Source organism: Oncorhynchus mykiss, chromosome 21 (assembly GCF_057628025.1).
Source record: "Oncorhynchus mykiss isolate SJ-2025 chromosome 21, ASM5762802v1, whole genome shotgun sequence".
NCBI classification, from domain to species: Eukaryota; Metazoa; Chordata; class Actinopteri; order Salmoniformes; family Salmonidae; genus Oncorhynchus; species Oncorhynchus mykiss.
This window is the reverse complement of record NC_143042.1, coordinates 57,177,501-57,205,419: the sequence shown is the minus strand read 5'-3', so window position 1 is coordinate 57,205,419 and position 27,919 is coordinate 57,177,501. Positions and strand designations below refer to the sequence as shown.

General features: G+C 44.7%; 1 protein-coding gene across 3 annotated transcripts in view; it reads left to right on the top strand.

Annotated features, from left to right (window-relative positions):
- Positions 1-10,604: 10,604 nt before the first annotated feature.
- Positions 10,605-27,919, top strand: part of LOC110498323 (F-box/WD repeat-containing protein 7) — a 53,245-nt gene continuing 35,930 nt past the window's right edge. Inside the window, exons 1-5 of one of the 3 annotated variants that reach the window (XM_090213348.1) lie at positions 10,605-10,879; positions 11,801-12,472; positions 20,869-20,951; positions 23,828-23,969; positions 27,547-27,681. In XM_090213348.1, coding sequence (XP_090069474.1) covers positions 11,861-12,472; positions 20,869-20,951; positions 23,828-23,969; positions 27,547-27,681 — 972 coding nt within the window. In that variant the 5' untranslated portion in view covers positions 10,605-10,879; positions 11,801-11,860. Of the gene's footprint in view, positions 10,880-11,800; positions 12,473-13,822; positions 14,258-20,868; positions 20,952-23,827; positions 23,970-27,546; positions 27,682-27,919 lie in introns of those variants that run through there. The other 2 variants (XM_090213350.1, XM_090213349.1) reach the window with 2 other exon arrangements.

Below are 27,919 nucleotides of genomic sequence, written 5' to 3'. Positions count from 1 at the left end.
AGCCCATTCTGAGGTATGTTAGTACCACAGAGCCCCTTCTGAGGTACGTTACTACCACAGAGTCCATTCTGAGGTATGTTAGTACCACAGAGCCCATTCTGAGGTATGTTACAACCACAGAGCCCAGTCTGAGGTACGTTAGTCCCACAGAGCCCCTTCTGAGGTACGTTAGTACCACAGAGCCCCTTCTGAGGTATGTTAGTACCACAGAGCCCATTCTGAGGTATGTTAGTACCACAGAGCCCATTCTGAGGTATGTTAGTACCACAGAGCCCATTCTGAGGTATGTTAGTACCACAGAGCCCATTCTGAGGTATGTTAGTACCACAGAGCCCATTCTGAGGTATGTTACTACCACAGAGCCCATTCTGAGGTATGTTACTACCACAGAGCCCATTCTGAGGTATGTTAGTACCACAGAGCCCAGTCTGAGGTATGTTAGTACCACAGAGCCCATTCTGAGGTATGTTAGTACCACAGAGCCCATTCTGAGGTATGTTAGTACCACAGAGCCCAGTCTGAGGTATGTTAGTGCCACAGAGCCCAGTCTGAGGTATGTTAGTACCACAGAGCCCAGTCTGAGGTATGTTAGTACCACAGAGCCCAGTCTGAGGTATGTTAGTACCACAGAGCCCAGTCTGAGGTATGTTAGTACCACAGAGCCCAGTCTGAGGTATGTTAGTACCACAGAGCCCAGTCTGAGGTATGTTAGTACCACAGAGCCCAGTCTGAGGTATGTTAGTACCACAGAGCCCAGTCTGAGGTACAGTACGTTACTACCACAGAGCCCAGTCTGAGGTATGTTACTACCACAGAGCCCAGTCTGAGGTATGTTAGTACCACAGAGCCCAGTCTGAGGTATGTTAGTACCACAGAGCCCAGTCTGAGGTACAGTACGTTACTACCACAGAGCCCAGTCTGAGGTATGTTACTACCACAGAGCCCATTCTGAGGTATGTTAGTACCACAGAGCCCAGTCTGAGGTATGTTAGTACCACAGAGCCCATTCTGAGGTATGTTAGTACCACAGAGCCCATTCTGAGGTATGTTAGTACCACAGAGCCCAGTCTGAGGTATGTTAGTGCCACAGAGCCCAGTCTGAGGTATGTTAGTACCACAGAGCCCAGTCTGAGGTATGTTAGTGCCACAGAGCCCAGTCTGAGGTATGTTAGTACCACAGAGCCCAGTCTGAGGTATGTTAGTACCACAGAGCCCAGTCTGAGGTATGTTAGTACCACAGAGCCCAGTCTGAGGTATGTTAGTACCACAGAGCCCAGTCTGAGGTATGTTAGTACCACAGAGCCCAGTCTGAGGTACAGTACGTTACTACCACAGAGCCCAGTCTGAGGTATGTTACTACCACAGAGCCCAGTCTGAGGTATGTTAGTACCACAGAGCCCAGTCTGAGGTATGTTAGTACCACAGAGCCCAGTCTGAGGTACAGTACGTTACTACCACAGAGCCCAGTCTGAGGTATGTTACTACCACAGAGCCCAGTCTGAACGGTGTGTATCCAATACGAACAACTAACTATTAAATTATTAAAGATTCTCTGTGTGTGTAGTGAACCAGATTCTCTCTCTGTGTGTGTGTGTGTGTGTGTGTGTGTGTGTGTGTGTGTGTGTGTGTGTGTGTGTACAATGTTAAAGTGGAACTGAGAGTGTTTTAACTACTTTGCAGATATGAAACATTGATTGCAGGCCCTACTACCTATAAACACACAGTCCAGTTCATAGTGAATGATGCCAGGCCCTACTGCCTGTAAACACACAGTCCAGTTCACAGTGAATGATGCCAGGCCCTACTGCCTGTAAACACACAGTCCAGTTCACAGTGAATGATGCCAGGCCCTACTGCCTGTAAACACACAGTCCAGTTCATAGTGAATGATGACAGGCCCTACTGCCTGTAAACACACAGTCCAGTTCATAGTGAATGATAACAGGCCCTACTGCCTGTAAACACAGAGTCCAGTTCAAAGTGAATGATGGCAGGCCCTACTGCCTGTAAACACACAGTCCAGTTCACAGTGAATGATGCCAGGCCCTACTGCCTGTAAACACACAGTCCAGTTCAAAGTGAAAACATGCTAAATGTTGTACGTTTAAACAAATGATTTTTCATTTAACCCTTATTTTACCAGGTAAATTGAATAAGAACACATTCTCATTTAGAGCAAAATAATAGTTACAGGGGAGAGGAGTGGGGATGAATGAGCCAATTGTAAACTGGGGATGATTAGGTTTCCATGATGAGGGCCAGATTGGGAATTTAAGCAGCACTGCCCATGTGTCAAATGGCTTATTTCCATATCGGCATGCTGTAGCTCTGATTGGCCAACAGGTCAGCGTAGACTCCAGTCCTGGACGAGACACATGTTGTTATTAGGTTTTATTTACTGCAGTGTCTACTAATTGTCCAGTCGCACGGCTGCTTCCCCATTCTATATCGCAATAGAATTTTCACAAAATGCCTTACTATACGTCATTCCCAAACATTCTATGAATTTATGAAAATGTGAAAATGACCATATCGAAGCTGTCACATTTTTCCTGGGGTGTATATGAACAGATTTTAATGATATTTCATATTTGCTAAAACGCTGTCAGTTCCCCTTTAAGTCTTAAACAAACAAGGCAGGAGGTTCTAGATTGTAGTTCTGAAATGGAATGCTATCTACCATTCTGGAACATCCCTGTACCTTCCAGAATGGAATGCTATCTACCCTTCTGGAACATCCCTGTACCTTCCAGAATGGAATGCTTTTACACACTGACCTATAAAGAACTAACCTGTCTGTTAATGAGTCTAAATACCCACCATGTGACACCCTGCCACTCACAGCTATAGGATTATCCCATCTTGACTGATACACACACACACTGATATCATTAACAGAAGACGGAGGCAGGGAGGGTTTCGTTCCAGCTTTGGGCTAAAGTTAACAATCATTATATATTTTACTTACAATATAGCCAGAATGAGGCCCATGTCACAGTTTAAACATGTTCACCATGCCAATAAAGCCCTTTGTATTCAATTGAATTGAGAGAGAGAGAGACAGAGACAGAGAGAAAGAGAAAGAGAGAGAGAGAGAGAGACAGAGACAGAGAGAGACAGACAGAGAAAGAGACAGAGAGAGACAGGGAGGATGTGGTATGTTATCTGTCTAGTGATTTAATGTTTCCACACCTGCTTTCTCCTGACGAGGTGGAATGACATCTGGGAAACACACACACACAGAGTATCAATCATGTCTTTCCCAGATGTTCTTCCTTCTTCCTACCTCAAATGTATGACTAGTTATTAAGCCCGGTTAGCTAAACAATGTCAGCCTGTTATTAGGATGCCTCTCTCCTGTTCCAGGAGATGTCAGCCTGGGCAGACCTGATAGACTATGCCCGTCCGTCCGTCCGTCCTAGCTGCTGGACTATCAGAGTGACCCTGGCTGTTAACCCCATAATTACCCTACTGTGGAAATGAATGTATGAGTGTGTGTGTATGAGGGGTGATATATATACATACATATATGTGGAGTCACAGTTTAATAAGGTCATAGTTATAAGATGGATTAGATACTGTAGGTCCTCATCAATCTACACGCAATACCCCCTAATGACCTCACAATACCCCCTAATGACATCACAATACCCCCTAATGACATCACAATATCCCCTAATGACATCACAATACCCCCTAATGACATCACAATACCCCCTAATGACATCACAATACCCCCTAATGACATCACAATATCCCCTAATGACATCACAATACCCCCTAATGACATCACAATACCCCATAATGACATCACAATACCCCATAATGACATCACAATACCCCCTAATGACAAAGTGAAAACAGGTTTTTAGAAGAAAAAACAGAAATACCTTATTTACATAAGTATTCAGACCCTTTGCTGTGAGACTCAAAATTGAGGCTGTAATCGCTGCCAAAGGTGCTTCAACAGAGTACTCAGTGAAGGGTCTGAATACTAATGTACATGTGATATTCCAGATTTTTCTTTTGTACATACATTTGCAAACATTTCTAAAAACCTGTTTTTGCTTTGTCATTGTAGGGTATTGTTGTAGATTGAGGAGGGATTTTATTTTATTCAATTGTAGAATAAGGCTGTAAAGTTTAAAAAAATGTGGAACCAGAATTACAAACTTCTTTGGAAGTCTGGTCACCAGCCATACAATAAACCCCCTATACAGGCTACAACAGTAAACCTCCTATACAGGCTACAACAGTAAACCTCCTATACAGGCTACAACAGTAAACCTCCTATACAGGCTACAACAGTAAACCTCCTATACAGGCTACAACAGTAAACCTCCTATACAGGCTACAACAGTAAACCTCCTATACAGGCTACAACAGTAAACCTCCTATACAGGCTACAACAGTAAACCTCCTATACAGGCTACAACAGTAAACCTCCTATACAGGCTACAACAGTAAACCTCCTATACAGGCTACAACAGTAAACCTCCTATACAGGCTACAACAGTAAACCTCCTATACAGGCTACAACAGTAAACCTCCTATACAGGCTACAACAGTAAACCTCCTATACAGGCTACAACAGTAAACCTCCTATACAGGCTACAACAGTAAACCTCCTATACAGGCTACAACAGTAAACCTCCTATACAGGCTACAACAGTAAACCTCCTATACAGGCTACAACAGTAAACCTCCTATACAGGCTACAACAGTAAACCCCCTATACAGGCTACAACAGTAAACCTCCTATACAGGCTACAACAGTAAACCTCCTATACAGGCTACAACAGTAAACCTCCTATACAGGCTACAACAGTAAACCTCCTATACAGGCTACAACAGTAAACCTCCTATACAGGCTACAACAGTAAACCTCCTATACAGGCTACAACAGTAAACCTCCTATACAGGCTACAACAGTAAACCTCCTATACAGGCTACAACAGTAAACCTCCTATACAGGCTACAACAGTAAACCTCCTATACAGGCTACAACAGTAAACCTCCTATACAGGCTACAACAGTAAACCCCCTATACAGGCTACAACAGTAAACCTCCTATACAGGCTACAACAGTAAACCTCCTATACAGGCTACAACAGTAAACCCCCTATACAGGCTACAACAGTAAACCTCCTATACAGGCTACAACAGTAAACCTCCTGTACAGGCTACAACAGTAAACCTCCTGTACAGGCTACAACAGTAAACCTCCTGTACAGGCTACAACAGTAAACCTCCTATACAGGCTACAACAGTAAACCTCCTATACAGGCTACAACAGTAAACCTCCTATACAGGCTACAACAGTAAACCTCCTATACAGGCTACAACAGTAAACCTCCTATACAGGCTACAACAGTAAACCTCCTATACAGGCTACAACAGTAAACCTCCTATACAGGCTACAACAGTAAACCTCCTATACAGGCTACAACAGTAAACCTCCTATACAGGCTACAACAGTAAACCTCCTATACAGGCTACAACAGTAAACCTCCTATACAGGCTACAACAGTAAACCTCCTATACAGGCTACAACAGTAAACCTCGTGTACAGGCTACAACAGTAAACCTCCTATACAGGCTACAACAGTAAACCTCCTATACAGGCTACAACAGTAAACCTCCTGTACAGGCTACAACAGTAAACCTCCTATACAGGCTACAACAGTAAACCTCCTATACAGGCTACAACAGTAAACCTCCTATACAGGCTACAACAGTAAACCTCCTATACAGGCTACAACAGTAAACCTCCTATACAGGCTACAACAGTAAACCTCCTATACAGGCTACAACAGTAAACCTCCTATACAGGCTACAACAGTAAACCTCCTGTACAGGCTACAACAGTAAACCTCCTATACAGGCTACAACAGTAAACCTCCTATACAGGCTACAACAGTAAACCTCCTATACAGGCTACAACAGTAAACCTCCTATACAGGCTACAACAGTAAACCTCCTATACAGGCTACAACAGTAAACCTCCTATACAGACTACAACGTTGTTGTAACGGCTTTCGTCCTCTTCGTCTGAGGAGGAGTAAGAAATGTCGGACCAATGCGCAGCGTGGATAGTGCCCATTATATTTAATAAATAAATACTGACCACGACAACAATACAAAGTGAATAGATAAGACAACCGAAACAGTCCCGTGTGGAAACAAACACTGACACGGAAAATAACCACAAAACACTACAGAAAACAGGCTGCCTAAATATGGTTCCCAATCACAGACAACCAGGCTGCCTAAATATGGTTCCCAATCAGAGACAACCAGGCTGCCTAAATATGGTTCCCAATCAGAGACAAACAGGCTGCCTAAATATGGTTCCCAATCAGAGACAAACAGGCTGCCTAAATATGGTTCCCAATCAGAGACAACCAGGCTGCCTAAATATGGTTCCCAATCAGGGACAAACAGGCTGCCTAAATATGGTTCCCAATCAGAGACAATGACTAACACCTGCCTCTGATTGAGAACCATATCAGGCCAAACGGGGAAAAACCCCAACATAGAAACACAAAACATAGATAACCCACCCAACTCACGCCCTGACTACACTAAAACAAAGAAATAACAAAAGAACTAGGGTCAGAACGGGACAGTTGTAGTAAAACCTAATTGAAATTAACAAACTAACCTCACCCGGTCCCTGCACTTAACCCCTAAGCGCTTCCTAGAAAATCAAAACCATGGCCGTAGGTTAATCGCCGTAGGAACCAGTCAGGAAGTGGGCTTCCCTCAGGTCCTTGGCCGCAGGAACCAGTCAGGAAGTGGGGTTCCCTCAGGTCCTTGGCCGCAGGAACCAGTCAGGAAGTGGGGTTCCCTCAGGTCCTTGGCCGCAGGAACCAGTCAGGAAGTGGGGTTCCCTCAGGTCCTTGGCCGCAGGAACCAGTCAGGAAGTGGGGTTCCCTCAGGTTAATCGCCGTAGGAACCAGTCAGGAAGTGGGGTTCCCTCAGGTTAATTGCCTTAGGAACCTGTCAGGAAGTGGGGTTCCCTCAGGTTAATTGCCGTAGGAACCAGTCAAGAAGTGGGCTTCCCTCAGGTTAATTGCCGTCGGAACCTGTCAGGAAGTGAGGTACCCTCAGGCCCATCTACAACTAAACTCAGTTTGTGAACATGTCATTTTCAACCCGTAGGCCCAACTCAGTTCGTCACGCTCCTCGTGTTCCTGTACTCCTTGTTGGCAGAACCCCAGTGTTTGTAACAGATGATTCTTCAGCTCCAGCCAGGCCCAGTCTCGTATTGAACAGTGAAAACCGTGCTCTTCGTACTTCCCCTGACAAAATCGTTGCGAGCACCCCTCCCCCTTCGACCGCTGCCAACATGGTCTTAGTGAAATGGTGAGGTGGCTCCTAATCTGCACCATCCAAACACACCGTGTGTCAGTGTTCCCTTTGTAGAAGTGTAGTAGTTATAGGTGGTAGTAGCAAATATTTATTCTACTGTATACATGTTATACATTGCCTTAACTGTTCCTCGGTCTCCAGAGCAAATAAACATTGTCTTGAATACAAGATACTTATTTTCTCTATATTTAGTGTTTAATTAAAACATGTTTACTTGCCAACAAATTTAAGTTGAAAAAAAATGAAAAAGCAGACATTGAATAGCATGGTGAAGTTATTAATTACACTTTGGATGGTGTATCAATACACCCAGTCACTACAGAGACACAGGCATCCTTCCTAACTAAGTTCCTGGAGAGGAAGGAAACCACTCAGGGATTTTCACCATGAGGCCAATGATGACTTTAAAACAGTTACAGAGTTTAATGGCTGTGATAGGAGAAAACTGAGGATGGATCAACAACATTGTAGTTACTCCACAATACTGACCTAAATGAGTGAAAATAACGAAGTCTGTACAGAATAAAAAAATATTCCAAAACACGCATCCTGTTTCCAACAGGGCACTATTGTAAAATGTCTAAAAATGTGGCAAAGAAATTAACTTTATGTCCTGAATACACAGCGTTATGCAAATCCAACACAACACAGACAGTGAATGTTCCTGAGAGGCAGAGTTACAGTTTTAACTTACATCTGCTTGATAAATAAATGGCAAGACATGAAAAAGTTTGTCTAGCAATGATCAACGACCAATTTGACAGAACTTAATGAATTTTGAAGATAATAAGTGTGTGGAATCCATACGTGCAAACCTCTTAGAGACTTACCCAGAAAGACTCACAGCTGTAATCGCTCTTAGAGACTTACCTAGAAAGACTCACAGCTGTAATCACTCTTAGAGACTTACCTAGAAAGACTCACAGCTGTAATCACTCTTAGAGACTTACCCAGAAAGACTCACAGCTGTAATCACTCTTAGAGACTTACCCAGAAAGACTCACAGCTGTAATCACTCTTAGAGACTTACCCAGAAAGACTCACAGCTGTAATCACTCTTAGATACTTACCTAGAAAGACTCACAGCTGTAATCACTCTTAGAGACTTACCCAGAAAGACTCACAGCTGTAATCACTCTTAGAGACTTACCCAGAAAGACTCACAGCTGTAATCACTCTTAGAGACTTACCCAGAAAGACTCACAGATGTAATCACTCTTAGAGACTTACCCAGAAAGACTCACAGCTGTAATCACTCTTAGAGACTTACCCAGAAAGACTCACAGCTGTAATCACTCTTAGAGACTTACCCAGAAAGACTCACAGCTGTAATCACTCTTAGAGACTTACCCAGAAAGACTCACACCTGTAATCACTCTTAGAGACTTACCCAGAAAGACTCACAGCTGTAATCACTCTTAGAAACTTACCCAGAAAGACTCACAGCTGTAATGACTCTTAGAGACTTACCTAGAAAGACTCACAGCTGTAATGACTCTTAGAGACTTACAAAGAAAGACTCACAGCTGTAACCACAGCCAAATAATTATTAGAACATGTATTGACTCAGGGGGTTGAATACTTATCTAATCTAAATTTCATATATTGTTATTTTGTACAAATCTTTGAATTTCTCTTCTACTTTGACATTGACTATTTGGTGTAGATATTGTCAAAAAAATACAATTAAATCCATTTTAATCCCACTTCGTAACACAACAAAATGTGGAAAAAAGTCCAGGGTATGAATACTTTCTGAAGGTACTACATCAGGGAAGTGGGTTGGGGAACCAGGCTGCTGCTTCCTGTTTGCCCACTAGATGGAGGCAACGAGCATACCACATGAGTAGGCCTCCAGCACCATCCACTGCTGCTATGGAGCCCTGTACGTGCCATCAATATGGATGAGAGAGACCAAACTTTTGACTGATACTGTGTATGTCTCACTTTTATTTAACTAGGCAAGTCAGTTAAGAACAAATTCTTATTTACAATGACGGCCTACCAAAAGGCCTTCTGCGGGGACGGAAGATTAAAAATAAATGAAATATAAATATAGGACAAAACACACATCACAGCAAGAGAGACACACAACATAAAGAGAGACCTAAGACAACACAGCATGGCAGCAACACATAACAACACAGTGTGGCAGCAACACAACACAGCATGGTAGCAACACAACATGGTAGCAACACAACATAAAGAGAGACCTAAGACAACATAGCATGGTAGCAACACAACATGGTAGCAACACAACATAAAGAGAGACCTAAGACAACACAGCATGGTATCAACACAACATGGTAGCAACACAGCATGATAGCAACACATAACAACACAGCATGGTAGCAACACAACATGGTCACTTCAGTGGGTTGAGTCACTGACGTGATCTTCCTGTCCGGGTTGGCGCCCCCCTCGAGTTCGTGCAGTGGGGGAAATCTTTGTGGGCATCGTCTCAAGGTAGTAAGTTGGTGGTTGAAGATATTCCTCTCATGTCACTTATTATTCCCCGGTGTATTTATCTCTGCGTTTCCTGTCTCTTCCTGTCTCTCTGTGCCTTACACGGGTTTTGACCCTTGCTTGTCCTGATGCCGAACCGGCCTGCCTTACCGCTCGGCCTGCCTTACCGCTCGGCCTGCCTTACCGCTCGGCCTGCCTTACCGCTCGGCCTGCCTTACCGCTCGGCCTGCCTTACCGCTCGGCCTGCCTTACCGCTCGGCCTGCCTTACCGCTCTGCCTGGTCTGTACTTTTTTATTTCACCTTTATTTAACCAGGTAGGCCAGTTGACAACAAGTTCTCATTTGCAACTGCGACCTGGCCAAGATAAAGCATAGCAATAAGACACTTACAACAACACAGAGTTACACATGGAATAAACAAAACAAACAGTCAATAATACAGAAGAACAAAATAAAACAAAAAGTCTATATACAGTGAGTGCAAATGAGGTATGAGAGTTAATGAGATAAGGGAGTTAAGGCAATAAATAGGCCAAGGTGGTGAAGTAATTACAATATACCAATTAAACACTGGAATGGTAGATGTGTAGAAGATGAATGTGCAAGTAGAGATACTGGGGAAATCTGTGAAATCTGACATATTATTTGTCAAGTCCTAGATTAACAAACATTTGTTTTAGATTCTAATTTGCCAAGCTTCAGAAAAATTGTCCCTGTAAACAAAACGAGTCATAACAAGGCGCCATGGAGAGTGAAATCGACCTGACGTCATCACAGCGCGTCAAACAGTTTTGTCTCTCTTACAGAGGAGACTGAGCAGTACCTCTTCCTCTGACCTGATTTTAACGTTTCATGTTGATATCAGCAGTCTGCGTGTATCTCGCCGTCTGATGAAAGGTTGTTAGGATGCGATAAGCGTATTCTAGTGGGGAAAAGTGTCCAAAATCCCCTTTATTTCGAGTGCGAAGACAGGACAACACGCCACGGCACTAGTAACGTTAGTTACTAGCAACAGCGGCTCTCTGTTTTTTTGTCGAAAGTGAGTTTGCTTTTTAATTGTGTGTTAGTTTAATACGTGGTGGCTATTGAATAACTTTAGTAGGATACTTCTTGTAGTTGAAGCGTTTAAGGATAAAAGTGTCAACGAATTCAGAAGTTAGCTAGCTAACTATGACAAGTGTTGAGACATATCAAGTTAACTGCTTTAGTTTTCGAGATTATCGATATCTTGTTGTTGAAGGAGCTGGTTTTAACATTGTGTATGTGTATTTATTCTGAACACTTCCGTTTGTTGGCAATGTCAAATCTTGCACAATTTTTGCTAAATACTTACAGTTGTGTTCGATAGATTGACAGACAAACGCCGCGTAGTACTAAACTGTAAACCAATATAAACTAGTGTACTATCTATCTATCCATGGTATTATCTCTGCTGATCATCTGTAGCAAAGGCAGTTTGTGACTTCTCGAGAGACTGCTATCGGGTGCAGTCTTTAAATAAATAAATAAATATATATTTAACATGCCATTCCGGGACAAGGAGCGTTTTAGCTGTCAGTTTATTCCAAGTAATAATTTTAAAATGGCAAAAATCTATAGGACAAGTAGATTAAATCTAATATAGTCATCATGGCAGGATCCACTAATTTCATTCATACTGACAGGGTAAACTCCCAGCCTCATTGTGAAGTATTCCTCCAATTTCTAAGTGATCTTCTACTTGTTTATCCATGATAACCCATCTCTCCTGCTATCTAGTGTGAAGACAGTGGGAGTAGTGTTTGTCTTAGCAAGTCAGGGGAAAAACTCCCAGCCCTTTTGACAGAGTACTCCTCCAATTTCTATCCCCCTTTCTCTCCTCTTGTCCTCTCCTTGTTTATCTAGGAGTCCAATCTCGCCTCTTTTGTGTCCCTGGAGTTCTATTCTTCTAACCCCTGTCTATCCTCTCTCCTTTCTCCAGGATGCCCAGTCCCTCCTGTTCTCTCATCTGAAGACCGTAGGAGAGAAGTCTAGTTTAGTGATGAAACAGGACCCGTTGACCAGAGGGGGTAACACGGGTACACCCCTGCCAGGGAGGGGAGACTCTATGGGGGTATCGCTGCTAGGCAGCACCCCCTCTTCCTCCTCCATCTCTTCAATCTCCTCCCTCTCTTCCTTCATCTCTTCATCTTCCTCTGGGGAAGAAAGGAGAAAGGGAGGTGGTGAGGAGTTTATTGGCAGAGAGGAGGGGGAGGTGGTCAGCATTTCCATAGTTACCATAGCGGAGGAGTCCTGCCCCTCGGAACCGTTCGGAACTGTCGCCGGTCACGTCGAGGTAACAGCCGATGAGAGCGCGGCTAGGGAAAGAGATGGCCAATCAAAAACCTCCCACAGTACCCAGACTGAAGAAGAGGGGGAGCGGAATGGAGAGGAAGAGGAGGAATGTAGAAAGGAGGATGATGATGAGAACGAGCAAGGAGTTGAAGGCGAGGAAGCAGAAGAGATGGATGAAGACGAGAGTGACTGTCCTGCCCTGTTAGAAGAGGAAGAGGATGAAGCAGGAAGGAACCAGGTGTTTGTCTCGGATGAGAACTCTGAGTTGATGTCGGACAGACTGAACCCTGAAACACCTTCGACACTCCTCAACATCAAGGTAAGAACACACCTCTCCCCTCTAATTCAGAGTCCAGAGACGGGATAGTCCGGTATCCCATTGTGACGTACAGAGGCAAGGAAAAGTACGTAAACCCTTTGGAAATACCTGGATTTCTGAATAAATTGGTCATAAAATATGATCTTCATGTCTTTATGGAACACACCATGTAAACAAACATTCGCAGTGTAGTGTGGGAAAAGTATGTGAACCCTTGGATTTAAAAACTGGGTTGTCCCTCCTTTGGCAGCAATAACCTCAAATAAACATTTTCTGTAGTTGCGGATCAGACCTGCACAACGGTCAGGAGGAGTTTTGGACCATTCCTCGTTACAAAACTGTTTCAGTTCCACAATATTCTTGGGGTGTCTGGTGTGAACCGCTCTTTTGAAGTCATGCTATAGCATCTCAATCGGGTTGAGGTCAGGACTCTGACTGGGCCACTCCAGAAGGTGTATTTGTTGAAGCCATTCTGTTGTCGATTTACTTTGTGTTTTGGGTCGTTGTCCTGCTGCATCACCCAAATTCTGAACTTCTATTGGTGGACAGATAGCCTTACATTCTCCTGCAAAATGTCTTGATAAACTTGGGAATTCATTTTTCTGTCGACGATAACAAGCTGTCCAGGCCCTGAGGCAGCAAAGCAGCTCCAAACCGTGATGCTCCCTCCACCATACTTTACAGTTGGGATGAGGTTTTGATCTTGGTGTGCTGGGCCTTCTTTTCTCCACACATAGTGTTGTGTGTTCCTTCCAAACAACTCAACTGTAGTTTCATCTGTCCACAGAATATTTTGCCAGTTGTGCTGTGGAACATCCAGGTGCTCTTTTACAAACTTCAGACATGCAGCAATGTTTTTTTGGAAAGCAGTGTCTTCTTCCGTGGTGTCTTGTGCTGTTAATAACCGTGGACTGATGAACATCAAGGCTTTTAAAAGCTGAAACACTGGGCGTTCTAGACGGGAACCGGTCCACTACTGGGTGTTCTAGACGGGAACCGGTCCACTACTGGGTGTTCTAAACGGGAACCGGTCCACTACTGGGTGTTCTAAATGGGAACCGGTCCACTACTGGGCGTTCTAGACGGGAACCGGTCCACTACTGGGCGTTCTAGACGGGAACCGGTCCACTACTGGGCGTTCTAGACTGGAACCGGTCCACTACTGGGCGTTCTAGACGGGAACCGGTCCACTACTGGGCGTTCTAGACGGGAACCGGTTCACTACTGGGCCTTCTAGACGGGAACTGGTCCACTACTGGGTGTTCTATCCTATTCTATGTACAGTACAGTGTTGTCATGATGTACAAAAGGGAAAATAAATACATGTAAATGTGGGTTGTATTTACAATGGTGTTTGTTCTTCACCGGTTGCCCGCCTCCCTCCCTCTCGGCATTCCTCTCTGGCTGACTAAACTGGTTGTCCGGTAGGCTTGGCAGTCGGTGTGAGAGCTGCCTCGCTGAACGAACTAACCTCCGCGTCTCTCTCTGCGCTTCTATGAATACCTAGCTAGCTAGGCCAACTCTCTCCTAGTTCCCGTTCGCATCGGGGAGAGAGGCTTGCCCGAACATGTCCGCAGCAGCAGGCAACGATAGATACTGTTGGACCTAACTGAAGTGGAAAGAGAGAGGAGGGAGAATTGTGCCTTCGGACAAGAAGAGTACTATACTACCCATCTATTTAACTACCGCACTATTTGTGCTACCGGGAAGAGCGGAAGGGCGTTAAAACGGAAGAATACAATCACGATGGGTTTCTACGGCACGCTGAAGCACATCTTCTATAAAGTGAGTGTCGGGGTCATATTTATTTATTTATTTTTACGCACCGGATTCTCCTTTTATTCCTGACGTTTTATAAGTGTGATTTTGAAATCAGTGATGTTGGTGTTTTTCTCTGGGTTAAAGACACTGTTACTAGTGTTATTGATCTGGTATATTGGGGTTTGTTGGTGGTGGGGCTCGTGCTTCTGTTCTCTCTAGGGTATAGAAATAGACTACTGCGGAATAGGGAGTGAGAGAGGGGAACACGGTAGAACACGGTAGGAAACGTTCCCCCAGTCTCTCCAAGTAGTCTACCGTTTAGAAACACGCTCTGAGATGTAACCTACACAATATAAGCTAACAGAAGCTAAATGTATACGGTTGTTGCTTGGCCATCCATTCGTCTGTTGTGTCCGGGGCTGCGTTGCGTGTATGTATTCTGCGGCGCTATAGACTATATTATAGAAAGGTGTTGGCGAACCGAATCAATGAATGAATCTGCAGCCGCTTGGGGAAAACAACCGATAAGGAACACACGGCTAGTGTGTATATGACCTGACCGAACCAATGTTTTGTTCCGGTTGATTAGGCTAAATCAATCTGAAAGTGTTTTTACTCACTCACACACACTCACACACACACACACACACACACACACACACACACACACACACACACACACACACACACACACACACACACACACACGTGTGTGTGTCGCTGTGGTGCATGCCATGATGCGCACCCTGGCCCCCGGCAGCAGTGGTATGGTGTCACCTGGCTTGGGCGTTAACCTAAAGACCCCAGCTAACTAATATCAACACAATACTATTGACCTAAAGACCCCAGCTAACTAATATACACAATACTGCTGACCTAAAGACCCCAGCTAACTAATATACACAATACTGCTGACCTAAAGATCCCAGTCAACTAATATCAACACAATACTGCTGACCTAAAGACTGCAGCCAACTAATATACACAATACTGCTGACCTAAAGACCCCAGCCAACTAATATACACAACACAATACTGCTGACCTAAAGACCCCAGCCAACTAATATACACAATACTGCTGACCTAAAGACCCCAGCCAACTAATATACACAATACTGCTGACCTAAAGACCCCAGCCAACTAATATACACAATACTGCTGACCTAAAGACCCCAGCCAACTAATATACACAATACTGCTGACCTAAAGACCCCAGCCAACTAATATACACAATACTGCTGACCTAAAGACCCCAGCCAACTAATATACACACTTGTATTTAGTTTTAGACAGTATTTTATCTTCTGTAAGTTTTTAGAAATATTGCCTTAAATTCAACTCATAGTGTCTCCTGTTACTGTCCTCTATTCCACTGACTGCTAAGTTCAGCTCATAGTGTCTCTCTCTCCCAGCTCTTACTGACTCCTACCCATGAGCCCCCTCTCTCTCCCCCTCCCTCTCCCAGCTCTTACTGACACCTACCCATGAGCCCCCTCTCTCTCCCCCTCTCTCTCCCAGCTCTTACTGACACCTACCCATGAGCCCCCTCTCTCTCCCCCTCTCTCTCCCAGCTCTTAATGACTCCTACCCATGAGCCCCCTCTCTCTCCCCCTCTCTCTCCCAGCTCTTAATGACTCCTACCCATGAGCCCCCTCTCTCTCCCTCCCAGCTCTTACTGACTACTACCCATGAGCCCCCTCTCTCTCTCTCTCCCTCTCCCAGCTCTTACTGACTCCTACCCATGAGCCCCCTCTCTCTCTCTCCCAGCTCTTACTGACTCCTACCCATGAGCCCCCCCTCTCTCCCTCTCCCAGCTCTTACTGACTCCTACCCATAAGCCCCCTCTCTCTCCCTCTCCCAGCTCTTACTGACACCTACCCATGAGCCCCCTCTCTCTCTCCCTCTCCCAATACAGTAGTACAATACAGTACAATACAGTAGTATAATACAGTAGTATAATACAATACAGTAATACAGTAGTACAATACAGTAGTACAATACAGTAGTACAATACAATACAGTATAATACAGTACAATACAGTAGTATAATACAATACAGTAGTACAATACAGTAGTACAATACAATACAATAGTACAATACAGTAGTACAATACAGCACAATACAGTAGTTCAATACAATCCAGTAGTACAATACAGTAGTACAGTATAATACAGTACAATACAGTAGTACAATACAATACATTCGTTCAATACAGTACAATACAATACAGTAGTACAATACAGTACAATACAGTAGTTCATTACAATACAGTTGTACAGTACAATTCAGTAGTACAATACAGCACAATACAGTAGTTCAATACACTACAGTAGTACAATACAATACATTAGTTCAATACAGTACAATACAGTAGTTCAATACACTACAGTAGTACAATACAATACATTAGTTCAATACAGTACAATACAATACAGTAGTACAATACAGTACAATACAGTAGTTCATTACAATACAGTACAGTAGTTCATTACAATACAGTACAATACAGTAGTACAATAGAATATAGTACAATACAGTAGTACAATACAATACCGTACAATACAGTAGTATAATACAGCACAATACAGTAGTTCAATACAATACAGTAGTACAATACAATACAGTACAATACAGTAGTTCATTACAATACAATACAGTAGTACAATACAATACAGTAGTACAATACAATACAGTAGTACAATACAGTAGTACAATACAATACAGTAGTACATTATAATACAGTACAGTAGTGCAGCACAGTGTAGTGGAGTACGGTAGTGCAGTACAATACAGTAGTAATACTCGACTACACACTACTCTGCTGTGTTGTGATGCCCAAACTTGTGAAACATGAAAATAACATTCATATCCATAATTAGGCGTTTCTGTGTAGTGTGGCTGTTCTCAATATGTTTATTATTGTGAGGTGGAATGTTTATTGTAGTGTGTTGGAATGTTTATTGTAGTGAGGTGGAATGTTTATTGTAGTGAGGTGGAATGTTTATTATAGTGAGGTGGAATGTTATTATAGTGAGGTGGAATGTTTATTATAGTGAGGTGGAATGTTTATTATAGTGTTTATTATAGTGAGGTGGAATGTTTATTATAGTGAGTTGGAATGTTTATTATAGTGAGGTGGAATGTTTATTATAGTGAGGTGGAATGTTTATTATAGTGAGGTGGAATGTTTATTATAGTGAGGTGGAATGTTTATTATTGTGAGGTGGAATGTTTATTATAGTGAGGTGGAATGTTTATTATAGTGAGGTGAAATGTTTATTATTGTGAGGTGGAATGTTTATTATAGTGTGTTGGAATGTTTATTGTAGTGAGGTGGAATGTTTATTGTAGTGAGGTGGAATGTTTATTGTAGTGAGGTGGAATGTTTATTGTAGTGAGGTGGAATGTTTATTATAGTGAGGTGGAATGTTTATTATAGTGTTTATTATAGTGAGGTGGAATGTTTATTATAGTGAGTTGGAATGTTTATTATAGTGAGGTGGAATGTTTATAGTGAGGTGGAATGTTTATTATAGTGAGGTGGAATGTTTATTATAGTGAGGTGGAATGTTTATTATAGTGAGGTGAAATGTTTATTATAGTGAGGTGAAATGTTTATTATAGTGAGGTGAAATGTTTATTATAGTGAGGTGGAATGTTTATTATAGTGAGGTGGAATGTTTATTATAGTGAGGTGGAATGTTTATTATAGTGAGGTATAGTGAAGTGAAATGTTTATTATAGTGAGGTGGAATGTTTATTGTAGTGAGGTGGAATGTTTATTATAGTGAGGTGGAATGTTTATTATAGTGAGGTGAAATGGTTATTATAGTGAGGTGGAATGTTTATTATAGTGAGGTGGAATGTTTATTATAGTGAGGTGGAATGTTTATTATAGTGAGGTGGAATGTTTATTATAGTGAGGTGGAATGTTTATTATAGTGAGGTGAAATGTTTATTATAGTGAGGTGGAATGTTTATTATAGTGAGGTGGAATGTTTATTATAGTGTTTATTATAGTGAGGTGAAATGTTTATTATAGTGAGGTGGAATGTTTATTATTGTGAGGTGGAATGTTTATTATAGTGAGGTGAAATGTTTATTATAGTGAGGTGAAATGTTTATTATAGTGAGGTGAAATGTTTATTATAGTGAGGTGGAATGTTTATTATAGTGAGGTGGAATGTTTATTATAGTGAGGTGAAATGGTTATTATAGTGAGGTGGAATGTTTATTATAGTGAGGTGGAATGTTTATTATAGTGAGGTGGAATGTTTATTATAGTGAGGTGGAATGTTTATTATAGTGAGGTGGAATGTTTATTATAGTGAGGTGAAATGTTTATTATAGTGTTTATTATAGTGAGGTGAAATGTTTATTATAGTGAGGTGGAATGTTTATTATAGTGAGGTGGAATGTTTATTATAGTGTTTATTATAGTGAGGTGAAATGTTTATTATAGTGAGGTGGAATGTTTATTATTGTGAGGTGGAATGTTTATTATAGTGAGGTGAAATGTTTATTATAGTGAGGTGAAATGTTTATTATAGTGAGGTGAAATGTTTATTATAGTGAGGTGGAATGTTTATTATAGTGAGGTGGAATGTTTATTATAGTGAGGTGGAATGTTTATTATAGTGAGGTATAGTGAGGTGAAATGTTTATTATAGTGAGGTGGAATGTTTATTATAGTGAGGTGGAATGTTTATTATAGTGAGGTGGAATGTTTATTATTGTGAGGTGGAATGTTTATTATTGTGAGGTGGAATGTTTATTATAGTGAGATGGAATGTTTATTATAGTGAGGTATAGTGAGGTGAAATGTTTATTATAGTGTTTATTATAGTGAGGTGAAATGTTTATTATAATGAGGTGGAATGTTTATTATAGTGAGGTGGAATGTTTATTATAGTGAGGTGGAATGTTTATTATAGTGAGGTGGAATGTTTATTATAGTGAGGTGGAATGTTTATTATAGTGAGGTGGAATGTTTATTATAGTGAGGTGGAATGTTTATTGTAGTGAGGTGGAATGTTTATTATAGTGAGGTGGAATGTTTATTATAGTGAGGTGGAATGTTTATTATAGTGAGGTGGAATGTTTATTATAGTGAGGTGGAATGTTTATTATAGTGGGGTGGAATGTTTATTATAGTGAGGTGGAATGTTTATTATAGTGAGGTGGAATGTTTATTATAGTGTTTATTATAGTGAGGTGAAATGTTTATTATAGTGAGGTGAAATGTTTATTATAGTGAGGTGGAATGTTTATTATAGTGAGGTGGAATGTGTATTATAGTGAGGTGGAATGTTTATTATAGTGAGGTGGAATGTTTATTATAGTGTTTATTATAGTGAGGTGGAATGTTTATTATAGTGAGGTGAAATGTTTATTATAGTGAGGTGAAATGTTTATTATAGTGAGGTGGAATGTTTATTGTAGTGAGGTGGAATGTTTATTATAGTGAGGTGGAATGTTTGTTATAGTGTTTATTATAGTGAGGTGAAATGTTTATTATAGTGTTTATTATAGTGAGGTGAAATGTTTATTATAGTGAGGTGGAATGTTTATTATAGTGAGGTGGAATGTTTATTATAGTGAGGTGGAATGTTTATTGTAGTGAGGTGGAATGTTTATTGTAGTGAGGTGGAATGTTTATTATAGTGAGGTGGAATGTTTATTATAGTGAGGTGGAATGTTTATTATAGTGTTTATTATAGTGAGGTGAAATGGTTATTATAGTGAGGTGAAATGGTTATTATAGTGAGGTGATGATATTTTGTTGTCATGACGTTTCCGTCTTTGAAGTCCCTTCATAACAAACTCTGACCATTAATGTTTGAACATTTTAAACCATCTATAAACCATTTAAAACTATTTATAATCCATGTAAAACCATCTATAGGCCATCTATAGCTTGTGTAGAATGTACGTTGATTAGGCTACACACACACACACACACACACACAGAGAGAGCAGCCTTCATATTAAGTGTAACTCATCAGTGCCTGGTATTTCCAGGGCTCTTGGAAACAGACCGCATGGTTGGATTATGTTTGGATTTGTTAGGGTTGTTTTTTTGTGTGTGTGTGTCTATAGGCCGTATGCTGGAAATGGGTGTGTGTGCGCTGGTTCCTGGTTTTACTGTCAATATAGAAAACAGTGGCTTAACATCTACTCCTCTCCCTCTGTTATCCTTCCATCTCCCTCTGTCATCCTTCCACCTCTCTCCATCCACCCGTCTCTCTCTCTCACATTCCTTCATCTCTCTCACACATTCCTCCATCTCTCTCTCTCTCCATCCACCCGTCTCTCTCTCTCACATTCCTTCATCTCTCTCTCTCACACATTCCTCCATTTCTCTCTCTCTCTCTCTCACATTCCTTCATCTCTCTCTCTCTCCGTCCACCCATCTCTCTCTCACACATTCCTCCATCTCTTTCTCTCTCTCTCTCTCTCTCTCTCTCTCTCTCTCTCACACACACACATTCCTCCATCTCTTTCTCTCTCTCTTTCTCTCACACAAATTCCTCAATCTCTCTCCATCCACCCATCTCTCTCTCTCTCTCTCTCTCTCACACATTCCTTTATCTATCTCTCTCTCTCTCTCCATCCACCCATCTCTCTCTCTCAGATGAAGAGGAAGTTGGACCATGGACCAGACATCAGGCCTTTCCCTTCAGGCAAGAAACACTGCAAAGGTTCCAACTACCTCAGGTAATACAGACACACACACACACACACACACACACACACACTCAGGTAATACAGACACACACACACACACACTCTCAGGTAATACAGACACACACACACACACACTCTCAGGTAATACAGACACACACACACACACACTCTCAGGTAATACAGACACACACACACACACACACACACACACACTCTCAGGTAATACAGACACACACACACACTCTCAGGTAATACAGACACACACACACACTCCCAGGTAATACAGACACACACACACACTCTCTCTCAGGTAATACAGACACACACACACACACACACTCTCTCAGGTAATACAGACACACTCTCAGGTAATACAGACCTAGGTAACACACACACACAGACTCAGGTAACACACACCTAGGTAACACACACACACACACAGACTCAGGTAACACACACTTAGGTAACACACACACACACACTCTCAGGTAACACACACCTAGGTAATACAGACACGCACACTCTCAGGTAACACACACACACACTCAGGTAATACAGACACACACACACACACACACTCAGGTAACACACACCTAGGTAATACAGACACACACACACACCTAGGTAACACACACACACACACACAGACTCAGGTAAAACACACCTAGGTAACACACACACAGACTCAGGTAAAACACACCTAGGTAACACACACACACACTCTCAGGTAAAACACACCTAGGTAACACACACACACACTCTCAGGTAAAACACACCTAGGTAACACACACACACAGACTCAGGTAAAACACACCTAGGTAACACACACACACACACAGACTCAGGTAACACACACACACAGACTCAGGTAAAACACACCTAGGTAACACACACACACAGACTCAGGTAAAACACACCTAGGTAACACACACACACAGACTCAGGTAACACACACACACAGACTCAGGTAAAACACACCTAGGTAACACACACACACAGACTCAGGTAACGCACACCTAGGTAACACACACACACACACACACAGACTCAGGTAACGCACACCTAGGTAACACACACACACACACACAGACTCAGGTAACACACACCTAGGTAACACACACACACACAGACTCAGGTAACACACACCTAGGTAACACACACACACACAGACTCAGGTAACACACACCTAGGTAACACACACACACACACACACAGACTCAGGTAACACACACCTAGGTAACACACAGACTCAGGTAACACACACCTAGGTAACACACACACACACTCTCAGACCATGGACCAGACATCAGTTAATGTGGGTCCAGACCATGGACCAGACATCAGTTACTGTGGGTCCAGACCATGGACCAGACATCAGTTACTGTGGGTCCAGACCATGGACCAGACATCATTTACTGTGAGTCCAGACCATGGACCAGACATCAGTTACTGTGGGTCCAGACCATGGACCAGACATCAGTTACTGTGGGTCCAGACCATGGACCAGACATCATTTACTGTGAGTCCAGACCATGGACCAGACATCAGTTACTGTGGGTCCAGACCGTGGACCAGACATCAGTTACTGTGGGTCCAGACCATGGACCAGACATCAGTTACTGTGGGTCCAGACCATGGACCAGACATCAGTTACTGTGGGTCCAGACCGTGGACCAGACATCAGTTACTGTGGGTCCAGACCGTGGACCAGACATCAGTTACTGTGGGTCCAGACCGTGGACCAGACATCAGTTACTGTGGGTCCAGACCGTGGACCAGACATCAGTTACTGTGGGTCCAGACCGTGGACCAGACATCAGTTACTGTGGGTCCAGACCGTGGACCAGACATCAGTTACTGTGGGTCCAGACCGTGGACCAGACATCAGTTACTGTGGGTCCAGACCGTGGACCAGACATCAGTTACTGTGGGTCCAGACCGTGGACCAGACATCAGTTACTGTGGGTCCAGACCGTGGACCAGACATCAGTTACTGTGGGTCCAGACCGTGGACCAGACATCAGTTACTGTGGGTCCAGACCTTGGACCAGACATCAGTTACTGTGGGTCCAGACCATGGACCAGACATCAGTTACTGTGGGTCCAGAACATGGACCAGACATCAGTTACTGTGGGTCCAGACCATGGACCAGACATCAGTTACTGTGGGTCCAGACCATGGACCAGACATCAGTTACTGTGGGTCCAGACCATGGACCAGACATCAGTTACTGTGGGTCCAGACCATGGACCAGACATCAGTTACTGTGGGTCCAGACCATGGACCAGACATCAGTTACTGTGGGTCCAGACCATGGACCAGACATCAGTTACTGTGGGTCCAGACCATGGACCAGACATCAGTTACTGTGGGTCCAGACCATGGACCAGACATCAGTTACTGTGGGTCCAGACCATGGACCAGACATCAGTTACTGTGGGTCCAGACCATGGACCAGACATCAGTTACTGTGGGTCCAGACCATGGACCAGACATCAGTTACTGTGGGTCCAGACCATGGACCAGACATCAGTTACTGTGGGTCCAGACCATGGACCAGACATCAGTTACTGTGGGTCCAGACCATGGACCAGACATCAGTTACTGTGGGTCCAGACCATGGACCAGACATCAGTTACTGTGGGTCCAGACCATGGACCAGACATCAGTTACTGTGGGTCCAGACCATGGACCAGACATCAGTTACTGTGGGTCCAGACCGTGGACCAGACATCAGTTACTGTGGGGAGCAGAACGTCTCTCTCTCTATCTCTACTGTGGGGTAACACTGAGCTTAACTAATTACTAATATTTTTCCCTCTCTTTCCTTTCTCCTTTTCAAATCTCCTTTTCTCTCCCTCTTTCCTTTCTCCTTTTCTCTCTCTCCGTCTGTCCGTCTGTCTAGTCCCTCCAGTTTCGTTCCATTCCAGACCACGCCCACTACCTTTGGGGACCTGCGAGCAGCCAATGGGCATTCAGCTCAGCGGAGACGTGTGACTTCAGGTCCGCCCCCCTCTGGCCTGCAGGACTGGCTGCACACCTTCCAGGTGAGAGAGACACCTAAAACACAGCCCCTCCCCTCTCTCCCACAGCCCCTCCCCTCTCTCCCCAGCCCATCTCTCCCCAGCCCATCTCTCCCCAGCCCCTCTCTCTCCCAGCCCCCCTCTCTCTCGTAAACAGACTGCTTGGTGTGTCTCCCTAACAGCCCCTAACTACAGCCAGAAAGTCCTGGGAGCCGAGAGCGCTTTACACACACAGAGAGGCATTCTGAGTAGTATAATGGGATAGAGTGATGTTACCTGGTACAGACAGCTGGCAGGTCTCCTCCATAGAAGACGTGATCCAGGTGTTACCTGGTACAGACAGCTGGCAGGTCTACTCCATAGAAGACGTGATCCAGGTGTTACCTGGTACAGACAGCTGGCAGGTCTACTCCATAGAAGACGTGATCCAGGTGTTACCTGGTACAGACAGCTGGCAGGTCTACTCCATAGAAGACGTGATCCAGGTGCTACCTGGTACAGACAGCTGGCAGGTCTCCTCCATAGAAGACGTGATCCAGGTGCTACCTGGTACAGATAGCTGGCAGGTCTCCTCCATAGAAGACGTGATCCTGGTGTTACCTGGTACAGATAGCTGGCAGGTCTCCTCCATAGAAGACGTGATCCAGGTGTTACCTGGTACAGACAGCTGGCAGGTCTCCTCCATAGAAGACGTGATCCAGGTGTTACCTGGTACAGACAGCTGGCAGGTCTCCTCCATAGAAGACGTGATCCAGGTGTTACCTGGTACAGACAGCTGGCAGGTCTCCTCCATAGAAGATGTGATCCAGGTGTTACCTGGTACAGACAGCTGGCAGGTCTCCTCCATAGAAGACGTGATCCTGGTGTTACCTGGTACAGACAGCTGGCAGGTCTCCTCCATAGAAGACGTGATCCAGGTGTTACCTGGTACAGACAGCTGGCAGGTCTCCTCCATAGAAGACGTGATCCAGGTGTTACCTGGTACAGACAGCTGGCAGGTCTCCTCCATAGAAGACGTGATCCAGGTGCTACCTGGTACAGATAGCTGGCAGGTCTCCTCCATAGAAGACGTGATCCAGGTGTTACCTGGTACAGACAGCTGGCAGGTCTCCTCCATAGAAGACCAGGTGATCCAGGTGCTACCTGGTACAGATAGCTGGCAGGTCTCCTCCATAGAAGACGTGATCCAGGTGTTACCTGGTACAGACAGCTGGCAGGTCTCCTCCATAGAAGATGTGATCCAGGTGTTACCTGGTACAGACAGCTGGCAGGTCTCCTCCATAGAAGACGTGATCCAGGTGTTACCTGGTACAGACAGCTGGCAGGTCTCTTCCATAGAAGACGTGATCCTGGTGTTACCTGGTACAGATAGCTGGCAGGTCTCCTCCATAGAAGACGTGATCCAGGTGTTACCTGGTACAGACAGCTGGCAGGTCTCCTCCATAGAAGACGTGATCCAGGTGTTACCTGGTACAGACAGCTGGCAGGTCTCCTCCATAGAAGACGTGATCCAGGTGTTACCTGGTACAGACAGCTGGCAGGTCTCCTCCATAGAAGACGTGATCCAGGTGTTACCTGGTACAGACAGCTGGCAGGTCTCCTCCATAGAAGACGTGATCCTGGTGTTACCTGGTACAGACAGCTGGCAGGTCTCCTCCATAGAAGACGTGATCCAGGTGCTACCTGGTACAGACAGCTGGCAGGTCTCCTCCATAGAAGACGTGATCCAGGTGCTACCTGGTACAGACAGCTGGCAGGTCTCCTCCATAGAAGATGTGATCCAGGTGTTACCTGGTACAGACAGCTGGCAGGTCTCCTCCATAGAAGACGTGATCCGGGTGTTACCTGGTACAGACAGCTGGCAGGTCTCCTCCATAGAAGACGTGATCCAGGTGCTACCTGGTACAGACAGCTGGCAGGTCTCCTCCATAGAAGACGTGATCCAGGTGTTACCTGGTACAGACAGCTGGCAGGTCTCCTCCATAGAAGACGTGATCCAGGTGCTACCTGGTACAGACAGCTGGCAGGTCTCCTCCATAGAAGACGTGATCCAGGTGCTACCTGGTACAGACAGCTGGCAGGTCTCCTCCATAGAAGACGTGATCCAGGTGCTACCTGGTACAGATAGCTGGCAGGTCTCCTCCATAGAAGACGTGATCCAGGTGTTACCTGGTACAGACAGCTGGCAGGTCTCCTCCATAGAAGACGTGATCCAGGTGCTACCTGGTACAGACAGCTGGCAGGTCTCCTCCATAGAAGACGTGATCCAGGTGTTACCTGGTACAGACAGCTGGCAGGTCTCCTCCATAGAAGACGTTATCCAGGTGCTACCTGGTACAGACAGCTGGCAGGTCTCCTCCATAGAAGACGTGATCCAGGTGCTACCTGGTACAGACAGCTGGCAGGTCTCCTCCATAGAAGACGTGATCCAGGTGCTACCTGGTACAGATAGCTGGCAGGTCTCCTCCATAGAAGACGTGATCCAGGTGTTACCTGGTACAGACAGCTGGCAGGTCTCCTCCATAGAAGACGTGATCCAGGTGCTACCTGGTACAGACAGCTGGCAGGTCTCCTCCATAGAAGACGTGATCCAGGTGCTACCTGGTACAGATAGCTGGCAGGTCTCTTCCATAGAAGACGTGATCCAGACGATCTTTCATATTAATAACTGTTTGTTTGTGTGTATTGTATCAAATATTTATGTATTGGTCTCTTCTCCCATCTCTCTCTCTCTGCTCCCCCCTCTCTCTGCTCCCTCTCTCTGCTCCCCCCTCTCTGCTCCCCCCTCTCTGCTCCCCCTCTCTGCTCCCTCTCTCTGCTCCCTCTCTCTGCTCCCTCTCTCTGCTCCCTCTCTCTGCTCCCCCCTCTCTCTGCTCCCCCCTCTCTGCTCCCTCTCTATCCTCCCTCTCTCTCTCTGCTCCCCCCTCTCTCTGCTCCCTCTCTCTGCTCCCCCTCTCTCTGCTCCCCCCTCTCTCTGCTCTCTCTCTCTGCTCTCTCTCTCTGCTCCCTCTCTCTGCTCCCTCTCTATCCTCCCTCTCTCTCTCTGCTCCCCCCTCTCTCTGCTCCCCCTCTCTGCTCCCCCTCTCTGCTCCCCCTCTCTCTGCTCCCCCCTCTCTCTGCTCTCTCTCTCTGCTCTCTCTCTCTGCTCCCTCTCTCTGCTCCCTCTCTCTGCTCCCTCTCTCTGCTCCCTCTCTATCCTCCCTCTCTCTCGACTCCCTCTCTCTCTGCTCCCTCTCTATCCTCCCTCTCTCTCGACTCCCTCTCTCTCTGCTCCCTCTCTCCCCTCTCTCTCGACTCCCTCTCTCTCTGCTCCCTCTCTCCCCTCTCTCTGCTCCCTCTCTATCCTCCCTCTCTCTCGACTCCCTCTCTCTCTGCTCCCTCTCCCCTCTTTCCCCTCTCTCTCTGCTCCCTCTCTCCCCTCTCTCTCTGTGTCCTCTCTTCCCCTCCCTCTCTCCCTCTGTTTTCTACCCTCTCTCTCTCTCTCTGTGTCCTCTCTTTCCCTCCCTCTCTCCCTCTGTTTTCTACCCTTTCTCTCCTCTCCCGTCTTTTCCTTTCTCCTCTCCCTCGCTCCCTCTACCTTCCTCCCACCCTCTTCCTTTAGGCGTGGAGTGGTCCTGAGCGTCTATTGGCTCTGGATGAGTTGATTGACACCTGTGAGTCCAATCAGGTGAAGCACATGATGCAGGTTATTGAGCCTCAGTTCCAACGAGACTTCATCTCCCTGCTGCCCAAAGAGGTGAGGACACACGCTCACACACACACACACACACACGCTCACACACACACACGCTCACACACACACACAGGACGGGCACACACACACACAGGACGGACACACACACACACAGGACGGACACACACACACAGGACGGGCACACACACACACAGGACGGACACACACACACACAGAGGACGGAGGCACACGGACGCACGCTCACACACAGGACGCACGCATGCTCTCTCACACACACACA